The sequence below is a fragment of the Maylandia zebra genome, linkage group LG12 (genome assembly GCF_041146795.1).
Source record: "Maylandia zebra isolate NMK-2024a linkage group LG12, Mzebra_GT3a, whole genome shotgun sequence".
In the NCBI taxonomy this organism is placed as follows: domain Eukaryota; kingdom Metazoa; phylum Chordata; class Actinopteri; order Cichliformes; family Cichlidae; genus Maylandia; species Maylandia zebra.
The window spans coordinates 8,690,116-8,711,269 of record NC_135178.1 but is presented as its reverse complement, the minus strand read 5'-3'; the positions used below and the strand labels follow the sequence as shown (position 1 = coordinate 8,711,269).

At 41.2% G+C, this 21,154-nt stretch overlaps 1 protein-coding gene and 1 long non-coding RNA gene across 3 annotated transcripts in view; one reads left to right on the top strand and one right to left on the bottom strand.

The window, feature by feature from the left end:
• The window catches only part of LOC111500719 (uncharacterized), a 34,548-nt gene extending 34,455 nt beyond the window's left edge, over positions 1-93 (bottom strand). The window contains exon 1 of the long non-coding RNA XR_002721227.2: positions 21-93. This is a non-coding gene — a long non-coding RNA (uncharacterized LOC111500719). The remainder of the gene's footprint in view (positions 1-20) is intronic.
• Positions 1-21,154, top strand: part of zmat4a (zinc finger, matrin-type 4a) — a 155,930-nt gene that overhangs the window by 120,989 nt on the left and 13,787 nt on the right. For both annotated transcript variants that reach the window (XM_076890659.1, XM_004565799.4), the window contains one exon: positions 5,309-5,405. In XM_076890659.1, the coding sequence (XP_076746774.1) occupies positions 5,309-5,405 (97 nt within the window). The remainder of the gene's footprint in view (positions 1-5,308; positions 5,406-21,154) is intronic.

Genomic DNA, 21,154 nt, shown 5'->3' with positions numbered 1-21,154 from the left:
GCAGAAATATTCGAATTTACCTGTTTTTATCTTTTTTTTGTTGCACACCAGCTTTCAGATGCTACGTCTTTAACACCGAGTGATGTCATCTCTTCCAAACCTTATTGGCTGTGAAAATAAGCTGCTCTTAAGTCTGCATGGAAACATTTGAACCCCCCCCCACCCCACCTCATTTCAATCCCTCTCCTTGCTTTTCAGTCAACTACATCCTTTTTTCAGAATAAAATGGCAGCTAGTGAAGTGGCCACTCTCCCAAAGCATGTTATTACCTAACTGTCACACAGTCAGACTGTGTGTCGAAGCTAAGAAATCACACTAAGGTTTGACAGGTACGTGGTTGGAACCATCATCCTCATTTTAATACTTCTATGGCACACTGATGAGCAGGTACAAGAAAAGTTTATGGAGCTTAGCGTGAGTAATTCTGTACTAAGAGAACGTGATTAATCCTTAAGTACTCCACTGTGTACTCTGGGCAGTGATGTATTGTTCTTTCTAAGCACAGTTGGAGACTCAGTTTGTAGACAAATCTAAGAGTGACTTTAAAACACAGTTAATATTAAATGTAGGCGATAATATAACATTTACATTCTAAAGAGGTAGTGCTTAGTAAAGCAGTACAGCACACAATTATTTAATTAAAGAGGACCTAATATGATTGGTTTTATTGTTTGTTCTATTACTGCTGTTCAGTGTATACAGAAGTGTTTGCTCTGAGCCAATAGAACTCAGTTCTTTGCCATTTTTCTACTCTTGGGTGTGTATGATGGCAGAAGAAGGGCTTAACCTCTCCAAGGTCATCTTAGGTATGCAGCTGTGACTGTAACAGCTCCACCCATTTACTCTTAAAATCTTTTGTTTTGAGGGGCAGCCAATAAGAAGGCATTTGCCGTTAAGGCAACGAAAGCAGCTTGTTTCAGACAAATAAAGAAGTGAGGGGCTGTACCAGAACCAGCACGAGCTAAATGAGGATTAATTTGGACTGTGAATCATGCAAAGCTAGAACAGGTCATCTAATAATCGGAGGTTGGTGGTTCGATTTCTGGCTGCTTCAGTGTGCATGCCAAACATCACATCCTCCGTCTTAACCTTTTATCTTTTTCGGTAATGCTACAGTCTACAAACCATACACCCAACTTTCACTAGTATCTTGTAAACCTTCCCATTCACTTTTGCAGCTATCCTTCTATGATAATTGTCTTCACCCACTCCACCCTGCTTGCACTCTCTTCTTCACCTCTCTAACCTCTCTTTCTCTCTCTCTCTGTCTGCTTTGGACTGTTGATGTTTAAATGTATCTACCTTCACTATCTCTATTGTTTGCATATCCACCTTTCCACCTGTCTCCTTCTCCTTCACATACATATTCTGTCTTGCTTGTACTGACTTTAATTAATCTTCTCTAAAATTATATTCTATTATTTTTTTCATCGCTCAAAATAAGCGTCACAGCCGGTGTACCCACCGAAACGCCGTGCATTTATCGAGACTTTCAACCCCAGGTAGGCCAATTATGGATCTTCGGATCCACATTATATCAGCAGCTGTTCTCCACCGTGAACTATGTTAAAAACAAACGCCTCACAGATGACAGCTTACAGTCCAGCGTAAAGATGAAAGTTCAGGAGCAGAAGTCCCATTGTAAACGTACCACAGCAGACCCGACGATGTTTCCATGAACATGCTTTTCAGCATCTCTTTATTGACCACTTTTCACACGGTTGCTGTACGCACACAGCCGGCTGTAGCTTTTCAGCTCACCACCCAACACATACCAACAACAACACAACAGCATAGATAGCACACAGACGTTAAGGCGGCAAGGCGTGATTGCGGGCGCCGCTCGGGCGCGTCCACCTCCCCTGCAGTGGCGCTGCAGACCACGCCCCGCCACGCACATTAACCAGGTAAAATACATATTTAGGCAGAATTTTGCAAATATCTATTTTTCATTTTTTAGCAGCATAGTGCTTTTTTTCCAATTATTTTTTAAAAGTCAGGTCAAGGCTCCAAAAGCCCAAAGGCAATATCAGGGTGGCGGTCTTAAAGGTTGCTGACCCCTCACCTAGACAAACAGTCCTTTCCTCTTCCTTAGTGTTCAGTATTGCATACAACTCGTAATAACAGTAAGCTTGAAAATAAGAAAGAAAATTGCGTTTAAAAAAGTAATGAATGATCAAGATGAGAATTGTTTCAACCTGGCCATGAAACCAACATTCATAAATGTGTTTCTGCAACCTGTTGTCAGTTTTGTTCTCATAGGTCAAGTAAGGGCCGTCTCTGTCTTTGCCATCTTAATGGTCCCTCTCAGTGTATTTTGATGTTGTCAAATCTCAACCAGAAACCACTAAATTTAGACCACAGGCTAGCTAGCCTGTCAACACCCAGCAGACAAATTGTGTTGGGTCAGACTATCACAGCTGTTAATCAGGGATGCTTCTCTGGAAGATATAATTTAGCATGTGGTCTCCTCATTCTCTCACTTTTTAGCTCTTTTTCAACAGAGGCTTGCAGTCACTGTTCTCAAGCTGTTGCTTTCAGCTGTATGTTGTATTCTCCACTCTTGTATTCCCCAGCCTAAAATAGATCCATTATACTGTTAACAACAGGCTCAGAGACGGGGAAATTACACCAAGCTGATCTAGGTCCTTTTCAACAAAGTGTAATGCTGAACCCTAATTTAAAACTCTAGATTGGACGAGTTCTCCTCAAGATATTACGCCTCTTCTTACCCCACATTTTTGAACCGTCCAATTTAAGAAACTTTCAGTCAGTGCTTCAGTGGGATGAAAACATTTTTGAGTAATGATTTTATTCTGTCAGTTTTGCAAAGCAATTCATTATACTAAATCTCACAGTTGCAACTTAGCACCCAATTGATTTCATAGAAACAGTGATTAAGTGTATGCTCTTTCAGCCTGGGCTCAATGCTACAGTGAGGGAGAGAATGAGCTAAAGTTACCAGATCTGAGTGGGGCAGATGCTTGCTGGTTAATTTAGCATGAATCCTGGACCAGTACCACCTTTTTCTTTGCTTATAAACAATCGACAAAGAATGTTGCACTGCTGATCAGTCATACTGCCAACAGTATCTCTTCCAAAGCTTCAGGCAATAGGTCTCAATAAGCTAAGAGAAAGCAAAAGATTCACTGCAAAACAAATTGATCTTGCCCAGGTTCAGAATCTGTTTGAGTGGTGCAAGCACGTACGGTTAGTCTATACGTTTGTGGACAAATAGTCTTCTCACTTTTATTTTTGTAGTTTTCTCTCTGTACGCTATGACAGAGGATTTAAAATAAATAAAAATGTAATTAAAGTACAAAATCCCAGCTTTATTTCAGTGGAATTGACAAAAATATTGCATCAACTGTTTGTGAATTATAGGCTTGAGGCTTGAAAGTAACTGGACAAGCTAAACAAGTCAATGGCCCATGCATATCTGCAAATGTTGTGTGTTCTCCTTTGAGAAGTAACCTTAGACCCTGATGCTAGCATCGTGTTACATCTGTGGTGTTGTGTGCTCTGTATAAATTGCTTTTTAAAAGGTTTTACTAAGGCTTTGCTTGTATCTGTGGGTATTTTTTGACATACAATTACTTGATACCAGAAAAATCTCTCAGCTTCATAGCTTTCACAGACCAGCATGCATTTCATCTGTTTTTACAGCTAAAATGCTGCATGAGTTGTTTTTACACTAAAAACTGAGCTGAGCTCCTCTTAGCTTAAATATGTTTTTGGATATTTGACCTGAAGTTAAAACTAAATAGGCAGCTGATATGAATCTCATTACACCCACTAAAACATCTTTTTTTAACCTTTTTGGGTTTAGTAGTTTACCTCCTGGCAACTTCTTTTTTAGAGGTATACTTCTTATACGGTGAGATCGAATAAAGATCGAAGACATCAGTCTGTGTTTTTTTTTTCTCTGCATGCATCAGCTCCACAACCTGTTATTTTATTTAACAGTTACCAAATTCCTAAGTTAACTCAAACAAATGAGACTGCAGAGCACATTTTTCTTCTGCTGCAACCACTCATCGGCTGCTCCCCACACCCTCGTTTTTCTCAGCAAAGGGACAGGTTAACCAAAACAAACGAGTCTCCAGTGCCTCAGAAAGTAGGAAGCAAAGTTGATGAAGGGGAGGAATTGCAGAAGCCTAAAGCTTCTGATGCTTCATCGCTCATGCACCATAGCGCCATGTGGGAAGAGCCGCAGGTGGCTGCCAATGATGGATACCGAAGTCACAGTATAATCTTTCACCCTTTCAAAAATAGTTTGAGAGGCAGGCTGTCAAAGGGGCACTGCAAGGCAGAGCTTCTCCGCCTGCTGCAGAAATTTAATGTCGATTCATGACTGCGTCTGGGGACGATGGTGCAAAATTGAAATCTCAGTCATGGTGGCGACCAGCTGACAGAGTGGTTATTGTACAGCTTATCAGCGGGGAAGTGAAAGGGAGGGATTTGCCGCTCTCTGTGGGGAATATTGCCCTCCATCAAAATGGTAGAAGGGAAACAGCTGACATCAACACCCGAGACCAAGCCCACTGCAGATTTTCACCTTCCGCAACCCTGAAAGCAGAAAAACAAGAAGACTTTCAAAGTTTCGGCAGCGCTTTCCTCACCGCAGCGATTTAACAAACAATCATTCAGTGAGGAAATTTGATTGAGGAGGATATGGAAATGTGATTCAATGAGTGCAGGGTGGCATTTATTTTCTCTTGGCCTTTTGCTCTGAGGCATATTTATAGAGGAGCTAACTCAATTGCGAGAGCGAGGAAATCAAGACGGCCATTTTTCACACCACAATAAGATTAGTGCAACATGAAGGCGATTACACAGGATGCTTATAATTTGCAGCAACAGGGCGCTGATTCAATACAGCCATTATCACCCCAAGGGCATTGCTGTCGCTATTTAGAAAAAAAAATAGGCAACTCATTAAATGTTGTAGATTCCAAATGATTCAGACATCTCAAGGTCTCAGCTGCTATGGATTTACTATAAAGATCTTTGAGCTATGACTGCTGCACAAAGAGTCTTCTCCTTCAGTGCAGTTATGGGAGTCTTCTTTAGCAAACACCAGTTTGTTAAGGCAAAGTCACATGAATGCTCATCTGCTGCAGGACTGAGACCCGTCTGCGTGAAGGCAGACATGCCTTCTCACTGTGATGGATTGATTCATATTGGCCACGTGCAGCAGAGCAAAAATTGTATTACTGAATCAAGTTTTGAAAAATTCACTGGAGTAAAGCATTTGTTCAGTTGCCAGATTCGTTTCTGTAATGTGCGCTATTCTGTTTGATTCCAGGTCTGAAGCGAAGCTACTCCTGTGAAGTCTGCAGCGTCACACTCAACTCAGTGGCACAGTACCATGCACATCTGCAGGGCTCAAAGCACCAAAACAAGTGAGTGGATCCCACTAATGTTCATTTACAGCTCCTTTACACATCAAACTACTTATGCTGCTCTGGCAAAAGCCAACATGTTGTTTTCTTTGCTTTCACTTGCATTTTTCTTTCTACTTCTCAACAAAGAACCAGACATGCTACACTAATAATAAGAATGTTGCAGTGAGTGCCATTGCTGAGCTTTTGCTGGAGGCAAGCAGTGAGATTTTTCTCTGAATTAATTTCAGTCAACAAATTAAAGGACAGTCTATTATGGGAATTAACTCTCTAATTTAGCCTTGTTTGTCTTTTAGGTTGTTGCTAACTTATTGATGTTCAGCTTAAAGTGTCTACGAGTTAATCAGTCTGGCTGACTGGGCAGAGTGTCAATTTAAAATTGTGGGCTGAATTTGGTTTTTGTAGTTAGTTGTGGGAACGTACATCTCTCTTTTTCCCAAATCTGCAAAAAACTGCAGCCAGTTACAAGAGAAATATAGCTCTAGACTAGAGATGGACCGATCCGATATTACATATCGGTATCGGTCCGATACTGACCTAAAAAATGTAATCCGATCCATTAAATATCACGAAAGCACCTCACAAAACTTGCAACACGCCGTAACTCACCTCAGAACGTTAGCACGTCGGAGCAGTATGCATCACGTGATAGAGCGGCTGTGGCATGCGGGACCTGTCGGTGGTCTGGATAGCATGTGGAGCTTTGCTAGCAACCCGGCATTTCATCTCCGACAAAGTTATCCCCGAGAGAAGTAAAGCAAGTGTGTAAGTCCATCTCTGAATGTTTGTAAAGCATTCCTGCGTTAAGCTTAACAAACGATATATGGAGCGACTGCCTCTTCTGGCTGCTACTTCAATCATGAAACTGCTTAATGATCAGCTGATCGGCTTTTCTGTCGCAAGTCCGTCGCTCTGGTTTGTTTTTGGCCCACTTTGCACCAGAAAGAGGAAACCAGCGGCTGAACAACAGCAGCACGTTTAAGCTTGATCAGCTGTTGTTAGAATTTATTTATTATTACTTTCTACTCGAGGATCTTTTTCTACGTAGCTGACGGCTGGTAACTGTGCAGGGGCGGATCTAGCAAAGTTTAGCCAGGGGGGCCGATAGGGCATTAACAGGGAAAAGGGGGCACAAAGACATACTTTTCTTTCTTATTCTCATTTAAAATGTCTAGCTTTTAATAAATAATTATCCGAATCTTACACCCAAAGTTTTAATTTGATGTAAAATGAATAGAAGTCAATTACTGTATATAGTAACTATTAAGTCTAATATATATACCCTAGTAAGCTATAGTACTTTTTCCTTTGGGAAGGTACCATCTGTGCAGTCTGCAATTTTGTTGAAGAAAGATGTTGAATCTATTTAATATTTCTTGAAAAATAATTGATTTCTGTGCATTTTTTTTTTCACACTGCATCAAATTAAGGTTGATTACGTTGATTAAGCATCATGAGGTGGAGGGTGAGGGGTGGTTCCCTATTTTTTATTTATTTATTTTTGTTGTTGCTGGGAGTTGGAACCCTATTAGTTAGGTTGCTTAATATTTACGCTAAGTACTCTTTAAAATACCAGAATAGGGAGGATGGTGCAGGTTTAAGTTTATTAGATTGATCAGTATTGCTGAACTATGAAATATTTTTTTTTTGCATACAGGTATAACAGAATAGCTTTAGTGTAGTTGTTGTTTTAAACTTGAGTATGAACTTATACAAAATGCAGCAAGATATTTAAAAAAAACAGTTTTGTTGATTAAAAAACATTATATCGGATTCATATCGGTATCGGCAGATATCCAAATTTGTGATATCGGTATCGGACATAAAAAAGTGGTATCGTGCCATCTCTACTCTAGACAATAAGTCCTCATGGCTAAACCTTACCACAGCTTTTTATAATCTATATCCACACATATCCTGTTTACATTACCACAAAATATATTCCTGCTAAGATATATGGCATCACGAGATTCATGACATCGCCTGTTTCCTGCTTCAAACTACCATCATTACCATTTTAAACAAACGGCAACCTCCTATGCAGAAAAAAAAATACATTTCTAAAAAAACCCTTCAGGCTGGCTCCATATTAACTGTAAGATAAGATAAGATAAGATAAGATAAGATAAGATAAGATAAGATAAGATAACCTTTATTAGTCCCACACGTGGGAAATTTGTTTTGTCACAGCAGGAAGTGGACAGTGCAAAAGTTATGAGGCAAAAATTAGAATACAATAAGAATAAATACAGTACACAACTGTACAGAATAGAATAAAATAAAATACTATATACAGTAGAATAAAATAAAATAAATATACAATAAGATAAAAATAGAATACAAATACAAATACTATATACAACTGAGTAAAAATACAACGATGACAGAAAGGATTATTGCACTTAGTATTATTGCATATGTATGGATGTGTGTGCTTGATCAGTTAAAGTCGTTATTATGGAGTCTGACAGCAGTGGGGAGGAAAGACCTGCGAAATCTCTCCGTCCCACACCGTGGGTGCCGCAGTCTCCCACTGAAGGAGCTGCTCAGTGCTGTCACAGTCTGCTGCATGGGGTGGGAGATGTTGTCCATCAGGGATGACAGCTTAGCCGCCGTTCTCCTGTCACTCACCACCTCCACTGGGTCCAGAGGGCATCCTAGAACAGAGCTGGCCCTTCGGATCACCCTGTTCAGTCTCTTCCTGTCCCCAGCAGAGATGCTGCCGCCCCAGCAGACCACGCCATAAAAGATAGCAGAAGCCACAACAGAGTCATAGAATTTCTTCAGGAGTGGGCCCTCCACTCCAAACGACCTGAGTCTCCGCAGCAGGTACAGCCTGCTCTGCCCTTTCCTGTAGAGGGCGTCTGAGTTATGAGTCCAGTCCAGTCTATTGTTCAGATGAACACCAAGGTACCTGTAGCTGTCCACAGCCTCAATGTCCATACCTTGGATGTTCAGTGGTTGCAGTGGAGAATGCTTGTGCCTGCGGAAGTCTACCACCAGTTCCTTGGTTTTACTGGCGTTGATCTGGAGGTAGTTCTGCTGGCACCAGTCCACAAAGTCTTGGGTCAGACCTCTGTACTCCTTGTCGTCCCCATCAGTGATGAGGCCGACTATTGCAGAGTCATCAGAGAACTTCTGCAGGAAGCACTGGGTGGAATTGTGGGAGAAGTCTGCAGTGTAGATGGTGAAGAGGAACGGAGCCAGAACCGTTCCCTGTGGGGCCCCCGTACTGCAGACGACCCTGTCCGACACACAGCCCGAGTCCTCACATACTGTGGTCGGTCGGTGAGGTAGTCCAGGATCCAGGTAGTGAGGTGATGGTCCACTCCAGAGTTCACCAGCTTGTCCTTTAGAACCGAGGGAAGAATGGTGTTGAAGGCACTGGAGAAATCAAAGAACATGATTCTCACAGTGCTTCCAGCGGTCTCCAGGTGAGCGAGGGAACGATGTAGGAGGTGAATGACGGCATCATCCACTCCAATGCCAGGCTGGTAGGCAAACTGAAGTGGGTCCAGTGATGAGCTTATTAGGCGCCGAAGCTGAGCCAGGACCAACCGCTCCAGGGTCTTCATCAGGTGGGATGTCAGAGCCACCGGCCTGTAGCTGTTGAGGTCCTTGGGGCGTGAAGTCTTTGGCACTGGTACAACACAGGAGGTTTTCCAGAGCTGTGGGACTCTTCCCAACCTCAGGCTCAGGTTGAAGAGGTGCTCCATCACCCCACACAGTTGGTCCGCGCAGGACCTGACGACCCTCGAGCTGATGCCATCTGGACCCGCTGCCTTCTTGCCATTAATCCTCCTCAGTTCCCTCCTAACCTGGGTGGTTGAGAGAGACAGGCTGGAGCCTTGTGTTGAGTGTGTATTGGATGCTGTTGTTGGGGGTGGGGGGGAGTGAGCAGGGTGAATAGAGGAGGTGTGAAGTGTCTGAGGTGGAACAGCAGCAGTGGGGGTGGGTGAGTCTGCAGCCGATGTTGCAGACTGCCTCATGGCTGAGTCAAATCTGTTGAAGAAATGATTCAGTTCATTTGCCCATCTCACATCCCTCCCAGGCAGAGAGTTCTGCTGTTTGTGGCCCGAGATGGTTCTGAGGCCTCTCCAGTAGGGATGAAATTAACGTGTTTACTGTCTGCCAAATAAAACAGCTTTTAATCTCTATACTTGGCTAATTTACAGGAAGCAGGGTTGGTTTTTTATTTGGCTGCTCCCTGTAGAGTTCCATCTCACTGGGGATACTGGAGATGTCACACTTTTCCATCTTTACCTGTTTTAAATTTCTAAAACACATTAAAGAAAGACACAGCAGCAGAAACGTGTAGTTAAAGGGAACTTTGTCCTGGAAACATCCGGAAAGACTGTAGAGTAACTGAATTATTAGAAAAATAAACAGAGAAATATTTGCTACAGTCTAATGGGAAGCATCCCTCTCCCGTCTTTAGGGAAAGGGGTAACATAGTGTTAAGTCATAGGAAGCTTAGATTTATGTTGACTGAAAGCTCAGACTTAAAGCTCTGTAACAATAACACGTGCTTGTGTCATGACACTGAATTCAGGGGTAACGATGTACTTGTGACTTGTAAGGCGTAAACTTTGTTTTCCCTTCCGACCTCAAATTAACAACTATCTGTGTATTTGTTTATTATTCTGGGGGATTCTCCTTTGCTCAGATTACGTGACTTAAAGCAGTTTTAGGACTGCACACTGTGTGGGATTCCACATGGACCTTTGGCAGCCGCTGTGAATTAATGGGGCTTACATGGTGCATGTCCTAGAATTAATTCCCCCTGTTGGCCAGCTCTGCCAGAACACCTCCATGGGGATGCTAGCATCAGGAGACGTGACGTGCCGTTTAACAGCCTCTTTGCTTTATTAATGGATGAAAACTCCACCTTGTCAGAGCCGCTGGGTTTCTGTGGCACACAAACCTTTCATCCCACCTCACACTCTGAGCAGGGCAGAGGACTGGCACATCAGACCACTCGTCTAACCACCCCACCCCATCGTTGCCATCCAACCAGCCTGATTTTATCCACATAGTCCACAACTTTGCCTCAGGTCTATTTAGGTCATTTGCCTAATGCTGTTTCACATGGAGTGAATCAAAGGCTTCTCTGCTCTCCAAAACTACAGAGTGAGGCTAAGGATAATATCGGAGCTGTTTCACATGAATAACACCGTAATACAAAAGCTAATGAAAGTGGAAACCATTCATTTCACTATGGCTAATGGGACTTATATTCATCCATTTTGTTAATTGATTGTCCAGTTCAGGCTTATACGGGTGGGATGGGGAGTGGGAAGGCTGGAGCCGAGGCACAGTCCATCCTTGACAGCTTGTCAGGGCTAACTCAGAGACAGAGTCACGCTCACATTCACACCTAGGACTTATTTAAAACCAACAGGTAACCTAGCATGCATGTCTTTGCACTGTGGGAAGAAGTTGGAGTACCTCAGAGAATCCACTCAGGCACAGGGAAATAAGCGAACTCCACACAGAAAGGCCCCAGTCAGGAGTAGAACCCAGGACCTGCTTGCTGCGAGGCGTTAGAGCTAAACACTGTATCGATCAGTGGTAACATAATGAGGTCCTTGTATGTGTGAGTAATCTGTTAAATCTGTAATCTGGTGGAGCTGTAAAACTTAATTAGGCCATAATTACATTACACAGAAGTCATCTATTAACTTTATTTTTACCATTTGATGCTGGTTTGATTACATTTATGCACAAACAACTAGGTTTGTTGTTTATGCCTTATACAAAGAAGATCTGTGAGACCAGCCCAAACTGGATTTTGCTTTCTGAGAAACCAGTGTGTTCTACTTTTCTGTGTAGCGTGAATGAGCGAGAGCAGCTCAAACACTTTTAGTGTCTGTAAGTCTGTATCTGCTGTTATTGATGCCACTCCATTAGTGGGTACTCTTTGCATGGTTCACCGAGTCAGGTGAGGCTGGGATCTGTGTGCGGGTCGATACAAGGAGAGTCACGTTGTGGTGCAAAACGGGAAACAAAGCCCACAGGCTTCGGGGCTATATGGGCCTTTATTGCTTCAATGAACTAAGGTTAGGAAAGCAAAGAGGAAATTCAATTTTGACTCAGGAAAGGGGACTAATTACACCATGATAGGTGCACTAATGAGAAGTGTGATCTATACTCCTCTATTGAGAGCGCTAAAAGAGTACAACAATCCTGGTGTTTAAACTATCTGATTTGCTGCCGGCACCTAAAGCAGGAATCTCTAATCTAATGTGGGCTTTTATTAGGTGAACTTGGCTTCATGGCCTGTTTTAGTTTCTTTTTTCCCCCCTTGTCTTTCAGTTTTCTTTCTGCCGCTGTTTTGCCTCCTCTGTTTCCAAACTGGAAAATAGCTTGGAAAATCAGGTGCTGAAGCCACTTTCTGTGGCCAATAAGCAAGTAGTGCATAGCAACCATTTAAAAAATCAATGTGGAGATATGTGTTGATATTTTCGAGCACTGACCTTTGCAGTGCTTTGACCTCAAGGCTCTTTAGTGGGATTAATCTTTAGCCACCGCACTGAAGACATCAGCATGGGGAGGTAAATGTTATAGTCCACATTGTTGAATTATGAAGCAGAACTTTACTTGCAGCTTATTTTATGGTGGTTTGTTCAAAAACGCAACAAAAGAACTGTGTCCTTTTTTTCTTTTTGTTTTCCTTCCCTGATTGCAAAGACCTGCTGAGAAAACAACAAAATATATATAAAGCATCAGGGTCCTTTAAGTCTTCACTGGTGATGACTGAGAAGAAATAAAGCCAGTGGAATGAGTTCCTGAGGTAGAGCAGGGCGATATGACCAAAAATACTTATCACGATATACATTTGAAAATTTGCAATAACGATATAATTGACGATATAATTGACACGAGACAAAATACTTCACAACTCCACAACTGTATTAGTGCAAAAAAACAAAACATCAATGATTTTCACTTATTTTTTATTTTTTTTGTTTATTTTATTTTCACTTACTGAATACAGGACAGACTTGACTGGGGGAAAGAAGGGGAGAAAGAAAGAGGGAAAGAGAAACAGCTGAGAAGAGGGACGGGGGAGAAGGGCAAAAGACAAAAACCAACAGAATGAGCAGAAAAAAAAAGATTTTCACTTAAATGAGCAGCTGTTTTTATGTGCATTAAAGTTATATAAAAATTTAACGGTGCAAATGCAAATTCCTTGCTGACAGTTTAACCAAAAGGCATTTCCAGTGGAAATTGGCTGACATATCCTCAGCATAACCATGTAGAATATCCACAACACTTGAAAAGAAGTTATACACACACAATACGGTAATATTATGTTGAAGCACAGTACGTATCACTCGGCCAGGCTCCTGCCTATGATAGCTGTAATGCTCCGACAATCCATCAAGCGGTGCGGGTTCGTAGCTTAGCAAAGTCGTACTAAAACATTTGACAGATTTTCCAGCGCCGTGTACGACATAAAATCGTTTCGAGGTCAGTAAACACAACCAGAATTCATACATAAGGCACACGGGATTATAAGGGGCACTGCCAGTTTTCTTAAAATCAAAGGATTGATTTTAAGTGTGCCGTATTTTCCAAAAAACACTGTAATAACGACGGCCCGCTAGCATGCTCTACCAAAAATAGTGCTTTGTTGTGTATCTGACGGACGAACGCTAAACCAGTTCCACACCACTGAAGTTGCAGCATTTTTACAAACCAATTCTGATTCATCAGTTTCATTCAACAGTCCACTTTCGCCCTTCTCATTCTCCGTCGCTACCATGCTTTTTCTGCCATGTGCATATGAAAACAAGGGCACTGCGCATGTGCATTTTACCCATATTCTATTGCGATATTTCATTTTCTTATCGTTGCCCAACATTATACCGGTATTACCGTGAACGGTATGATATGGCCCAGCCCTATCCTGAGGTCTGTTTCTCAAACAAAGATGGATAAAATGATCCATGACTCACCAACAAAAGGTCTGCCTGTGGAAGTAGTGTAGCGTTCCGTCTTTTAGCAAGAATATAGTGACAGAAAATTGAATCATATTCTTCACCGCAGACATCTGTTTCATAAGGGATTTTAAATCACTTGTTTTTTTGTTTTGTTTTCTGGAGTGTAATATCAGTTTTTAATACTGTGACAAATAATGTTTATCTTTATGTGTTTTGAGATGTTTTTAAGCTTCAGTTAGGTCAGCAGAATGCAGATGGAATCATTTGTACAGCTTCTCTTCCTGCTTATTATTTCACTTGAATTATCTTCATTCTACAAGACAAATTGCTTGTTAATTGCTGCATTTCTGCAACATAGATGGGACTGCACTGTCATCAGTTGGTCAGCTCAGGCTGACACCATAATTATTGTACCATTACATCGTCCTAGGACATCTATCCATCAGTGGCCATTATGTGTGTATGAGTGTGTATTTAGCCTGAATGTATAAGCACACATGTGTTTGCATACAAATAGACTTTTAAGAATGCTAATAGGCTGCAGAAACACATTAGATGTGAAGGTCCTTTTGCTGATGCCTTTGAAATTTAAACAGGTCATTAAAATGGGGCTCTCCTTTTTCATTTGCGCTTTCTTGAAAGATTGAGGTTGGGATTTTTTTTAGCCATTTATGCTAATTTTTTGATAATGGAGAGATAGAAAACTATAGAGTGGTGACACACATAAAAACTAGCATAGAAATGCTTTTATCAATTAAATTGGTTTCGTTGTTAATCAGTTCTTATGTAGTGCTTTTATACTCTAATTTCCCACTCAAAGTATTTTATCCCTCATTCACACACATTTTGTTCTTCTTTTAAGTGTTTTCTGTCTAACATTCTCACGGTTCAGTAACCTGCATAAAGATAGTTTGGCATGCAGCCTGGGGCAGCCAGGGATCAAACCACCAACCTTCTGATTAGCAGATGACCTTCTCTACCTCCTGTGCCACAGCCAACCTTCAGTCGTTTCTCTGTATGGAAAGGGAGCATGCAATAAGATTTATATCATCTCTATGCAAAAGAAACATGAATCAGATACTTTTTTAATGGCAAGTTCTTTTTGGATGATACTGAATGGAAACATTTTAACTCTGAGGCTACTAATAAATAAAGAGAATAAAACTTCTCCGTAAGGTCAAATTAACACTATTTCAGAGACCCAATGACAATGCAGGTGCTTCTTTTAGTCAACACAACCAGTGCTGTGTTGGCAGCTGGCAGTGAGGAGCTGTCCAAGGACAACTTTACAGGGAGCAACAGATTGAAGCCCACAGGTTACAATAAGAGTAAGTAATGGATAATAAAGGATAATCAGCCTCTCTGACTGATTTCCACACAATAACCTAATGCTGTATCTGGTAACTGTAAATCCATTGCTTCAAACTGAGACTTAATCATCTCTGCTTTATCCAGTGTGACCTACAAGTCTTTTGATAGTACGAGCAGAAGTGAGAAGAGTGACAGCTCTGTGAGCTAGGACTTGGAAACCATTGTGCTTTGAGCTACATAAATATCATGAGACATCTGTAAAACATAAACATTTGAAGGCGATGGGGGAGTTGTTGAGTGTTTGTACGCTAGCAAAGCAACCAAACACATTTAAGTTGTCATTTGGCACGCAGGTGTTTTGCATAATGTGTAATGCAGGCTACAACATGCAGTATGTAGTTAAGACCTCTACAAGGAGGCTGTATTATTATTGTTATTTATTATTATAATTGTTACTGAGGCAGCCTCTAAGGGATGGTGTACTGTTACACAACAACAACATGCGAACAAGTGTGACATTATGATTAAATTATAAACATAATTAAATATAAACATAATTAAAAACTGCTCACATATTTACTTTGTCACCTTTTAAACTTTGTTATGCTAAAACATTAAATACAACTTTAACTTCAAACACAGGTGCAGCCTTACAGGTTCAAAGTTGGGTGTGGACACCCAACTTTGTGACAAATAACATAGTTGCATCTACCAAAAATTTCCAATGAGTCCAAATCTCAGAGCTGCAAAGTTTTCTGAAAATCTTGTGAACATTATAACTCAAGAAGGATGTCGGCTGGGATTTTCAAATTGATATCATAAGTGTATCTATTAGAGAAGGGCGAATCGCTCAAAACAGTGATTGTATCGGTACCCACACTAGTGTTGGTATCACATTGGTACTAGTCCGGTTGGATTGATACTTTTTTGTTGCTATCCTCTAACTTCAGTACGTAGCCTGGCCTGCTGAAATGTATTAAATTAATTGGGGCTTTTTTGGATATTGAAAAATATGACTCACACATGAACTATGAAAAATGTTTGAAACCTTTTGTGCATGTGTCCAAAAACAGAAAACTGCTCTCACCTACATAAGAGACCTTTAAAGGTTAAAAGTATCCACATTAGTATTGGTATTGATATTGGCAGTAGAGGCCCTCAAAATTTTCAGTAGCACATAGCACTGCTATTTATTAAAAGTTAGAATCTCAGTGACCTCTGCTTCAAGGTAGAAGGTAACCCTAACCCCAAGGTCAAGTTTAGAGGTCATTTTTCTGAAAATCTTGTGACTGCACTAACTAACAACAAGGAAGTCAACTAGGATTTTCAAATTTAAACCAGGAGTACAACTACTAGGAGGCTGAAGGGCAACACTAGTTACCTGCTATTTTTTAACTATTTAATAATTGCCATAAAAATGTTTATTAAACCTTCAGTTAAATAAAAAAAAAATCAAAAAGAAAATCTGTTTGCATATATGGATTTTACTTTGTGTCACTTTTGCTACATTTGAAATTTGTTGCTTCCGGTTTAACTAAAACAAACAAAAGCATATAAGAAGGTTATAGTGTTAAAAAAAATCACATTGAAATGTAGAGCATGTGGATGGCTGTGTGGTAACAAATTGTGGACCCAGATGCTGGATGCAACACACTGATGTACATGAACATCAAAGATTTAATACTGATAAAAGGTAAAAGGAAACAAAAAGCACAAACAATAATTTGCTGAACAGGAACAAGGTGACTGAAGGCTGAAACAGAAGGCTGAACATTTGCACACTATGAGGGAGGACACGACTAAAAACAGAGGGAGAAGTGAACAATATATACCCAGAAAGGCAGAGTGGACACACCTGGGAACATAGCTAAACAAAATCTAACAGTGGAAGCAAAATTGAAAATGACATACAAAATAAAACAGGAAGTGACTAACACACCAGGCCAAGAACATACAAAGTTGACAGAACACAGGGAGCCCAGGGAGGCTATAATGAGACATAATACATGACCAAGGAAATTAACAATTTAGTAATATTAACAAAAACAGACTAAAAGAAAGGAAACCAAAGACTACAAAAAAGTTAAAATACTGTGAGGTCTCAAAAACTCATGTATCAAATAAGTTGCACTTGGCATTGGAAGGTTAAGCCACATTTTTTTAAACTCTTCAGTCAAACTATAATAAACAGCCTGGTGTTGTGTTATACTGTTGTTCTGTTGTTATATTATTGTCTGTTTTTTAATGTTTGTGCCAGTCAGTGCTTATCATGGAATTTCACATAAACTCCATGGCCTAATAATTATAAAAGTATGAAAACTGCATGTTATTTTTGAATGACTTGCCACCCATTGATTATAAACCGCAGCAGTCTGACGACAAAGAATTCTTCTGGTTGGCACTGACAGGTCTATCCACAGTCTGTCTTTAGTGTGCTCTCAGTCGATGCAATAGGCTAGCCTGGGGAGCAATCAGCCCCTTGAGGCTCAATCCAGCCTGTCACCAATCACCATCAGCACCTGCATGATACTTCCCCCCTTCCCTTCTATTCAGTCAGTTTCAAAGAAGTAAAACGTGTGCATACAAATGATCACATCTTCAAAGCATAAAAGAGCTATCACTAATAAGCCTTGACACTTTTCCTTATTGCAATTCAGATAGCATATTTACCCGGTGTGTTCAAACGAAAGAACGTTCCAGCTGGTAGCATTTGTTTTCTGTACAGTGTACGCAGGCTGGTAAAGCTATCTCTGCAGGGAAATAAACTTCTGCTTATTTAGACACAAAAACAAAATGGCCTTTGAGACAAACTTGGGAAACATCAGTCACCCGAGATAGTGTACCCATTTGAAATTCTGCCTCCATCTAAATTAGCATTTCAGGAAGGAACAGACTTTATTCCATTTGACAGGCTAGTTATACAATATGGGATTAACAAGAAAATATTTTTAGAATATCAACAAATTAAATCCATAGTAAAAAAGAAATTTAACCTCAGTCAAGTTGAATTGCAAACACCACCAAGCGCGGTACATTTTCTTACTCTTAAATCCCCCAAATTATTGTCTAAAATATACAGAACACTTTCTAAAATAGATGAATCAATATCCCTTCCTATTGCAAAGTGGGAAGCAGATTTATCAGTCGGCTTAGACCAAAACTTCTGGTCTCAGATATGCTTAAAAACCTTTAAATTGATTAGAAATCCCAGTCTGCAATTAATACAGCACAAAATACTACATAGAGTGCACTATACAGGTCATCGGATGTTCTAAATGGGCTTTACATCTTCCAACAACTGCTCACACTGTCAAGGCAATACACCAGACAATTACATCCACGCTCTTTGGTTCTGTCCACCAGTGCAGAAGTTTTGGCGCGAGATATGTGAAGACTTATCAAAGTGTCTGAAATTCCAACCTCCCCTTTAGTGTGCTTGTTGGGCAAATTGGATGATGTCACTACAGAAACTAATACAGTCCACATGGTTTTTACTGCCCTATGCATCGCCAAGAAAACGGTCCTCATGAACTGGAAAAATAAAAATAATCTTAATTCTAGCCAATATAGAAACCATCTAATAGATCACATTAGTCTCGAGACAGCCTCTGCCACCACATTAGATCAATCCCTCTGGGCTCCTTTGATCGGCTCCATCACCTAGCGGGGGTGGGGGATCGTGGTTTGGTCCCGCCTTCGCCATTGTGGTTGATGTGGAGGTAGGGACAGGCTTAGGGTGTCTGGAGAATCCCTAGGGACGTTATCCCTGGAGGGCTTAACCCAGGGGTTGTGGTCATAACCTGGTTAGTGGCTCTGGTCGCTCTTAGAGGGTGTTCTCCTTGTGGCTGCGTGCAGCAGGGCTGGGGGAGGGTCTGTGCTGGCGGACGTAGGTTACTGGCCTGGTAGCCTGGCTGCCCCTGAGTGGATCCGGGCAGGCGTGGGGGCTTGGGATTTGGGGGTGCTCTGTGCTAGGGCTCTGGCTGGGCCTTGGTGTGTTGCAGAGGTTGTGGGCGGGTGGGTGCACGGGGGCTCAGCCCTGGCGCAGGGGGCCTCTGGTGCATCAGTCTAACTGGGGGGCTCTTCAACTAGCAGGGAGTTTGTTCCATCCTTGCAGGAGTCCACTCTGCAGGTGGGGGAGAGTCATAGGAGAGGATGAGAATAAACTTAACCTGGGTGTCTACTGTCTTGTGCTGTCTGGGAGATGATTGAATGTTAGGGTGGGTACAGTTTCCTCTGCGGTGGGGTCGGGTGGGCTGCCCCGGGTCCTGTGGGGCTGGGCGGTCCTGATGCCGTAGGCCCCGGTCTGGATGGGCCTGGGCTCCCTTGCCTTGGTGGGTGCCAGGCAAGGGAGTGATCCAGGAGATTTTTTTTTCTCTTCTTTCTCTTTTTAAGCGCCTTTTCTCACTTTCCCTCTTCCCTTCTGTTTTTCTTTTCCTTCATCTTTCTCTCTCCCTTTCCTATCCCTCAGTCATGTCTGTCCCATCTATAACAACTGAAATTAAAATAAATAATAAAAAAATAAAAATAAAAAAATAAATTAGCATTTCAGGGCCGAAAACACACACACAAAAGTCTATTTTCCTGCACTGTTCCAGTTATCAGCCGTGTTGGGGCTGTTTATTCAATAAGTCATAATTACTCTTTTCTAATGTAGTGTTATACTTAATATATTCACACATGCAGTTACACAGCACTTTGTAATCAGGAAAGCGGGGTTGTTCATGTCCAAGTCATGACTGGTGACCCGAACCCTACTCTTAACTCTGAGCCTATACTTTTTTTTTGTTGTTTTGTTTTGTTAGTTAGTTAGTTAGTTAGTTAGTTAGTTTGTTTTTCTCTTCTTTTCTTTTCTTTTTCGTTGTTTTGTTTTTTTGGGGGGGTAGATGATAATTCATCAGAATTATCATTGTTTTGGTTTTTGATTTAAAAAGCATAATAACATATCCTGATTAGCTGTTTAATGATGGAAAGCATTAGCTGCTTGATGCACGGCATGGCGTAGGGTGAACTAAAGACAAAGGATTAGGTTTTGGTTCAAAATAGTATCTGACTGCAGGACCAAGCAGACAGAAATCAGAACCAAGCAGCCAGCAGTATCAGACTGTAAACACTAGAGAGGCGGAAGCTAGAAACAGAGAGGCGCATCAGCTGAAAAAAGCCCACAAGTAATTAAAAAAAATAAAACAGAAAACAAATTTCATAGAGAAACAAAACACATTCAGTAACACTAAGACAGGAAAGCAGCGAGGAAAAAACACTTTAAAACACGAAAGAGAAACAAAAGAGGAGTCAAGGACAGGGCAGGAATCTTGACACAAGATACAAAAGCTCTTTCCACTTTACTGTCACATTCTTATCCTTTGAAAATGTGAACTCAAAGTAATTTGCATACCCTTATCTCTCAAAGTTGCATACCTTTACGCTGCTAGGTGTGCCCAAACTGACAGCTGTGAGTATAGCTTTCTTTTAAAAACATGCATCCATTCCTCAGTGCTATGAAAAAATTCATAGATTTCAATTCTGTTTCCTAGTTTCTTTATTTTCTTTCTCCACTTTCCTTTGCAAGTTCAAAAATATGAAGCTCCCTCCAATATGCCACAGATAACAAAACTTACTTATCACCATGTTGAATGTGATCTGTCATTGTCTTGTAGTCAGTAAAAAACACCAACAGCCTGCCATCACACGGTGATATTTACTATGCCATATTTATCTTTCTGCTTCATGAACCAAGCAGGACAGCCAAGTGCATTATTAATTTTGGTCTCTGGTGAGGTTTGTCCCAGGAGCTGTTGGGATAATTTGACTGGAAAAATGACTGATTGTGTGTTTCTGAGTGATGATCTTCAGCTATAACAACTTCATCTGATATGAAAAATGAAGAAAGAATGAAAAGAAAACTGTTTTTGTAATGGTCTTGGAGCACCTGTGGTTCGGAGTGCATTGTGTCCTGAAGCACAAAATAGCCGGGACCAAGGCAGGGGGGGATTTTTCACTGCCCATATTTTCCCTGCACTCATCTCCCGTGTAATGGCTCTGCGATTTACAACAGCGCACGATGGGAAGCTCTGAAAGGGACCGGGCCTTTTTACACCTCACACCTATTAGCTGCTCAGTAGAGGGATTTTTCAAAACCACTTTATGTGCACGTAGCAGGCGGATATGGATGAAAAGAGCAGCTTCCAGGACTGGCAGTCATCATGAGCTGGGAAGGACAAAGGCGAAAGAGAGCAATACCACAGAAAGTGCTCGTCAAGGTTTTTATTATTCAGCCTCATTTCTCCCGATCATCAAGCCCCTAATTAATTCCCCTGTGCACAGGGAGATAACACAGGGATGCAGTTGGCTACAGAGGAGCAATTGTCAACCTCCAAGTGGGGCAAGTGCCTGTCAGATCACCTGTTTTTGTTTTGTTTTTTTGCTTCTCTCTTAGGCTGATAGTCCCCCAGGGGCCTGCTGTTAGATGAGATGCAAACCCTCATTAATTTAATT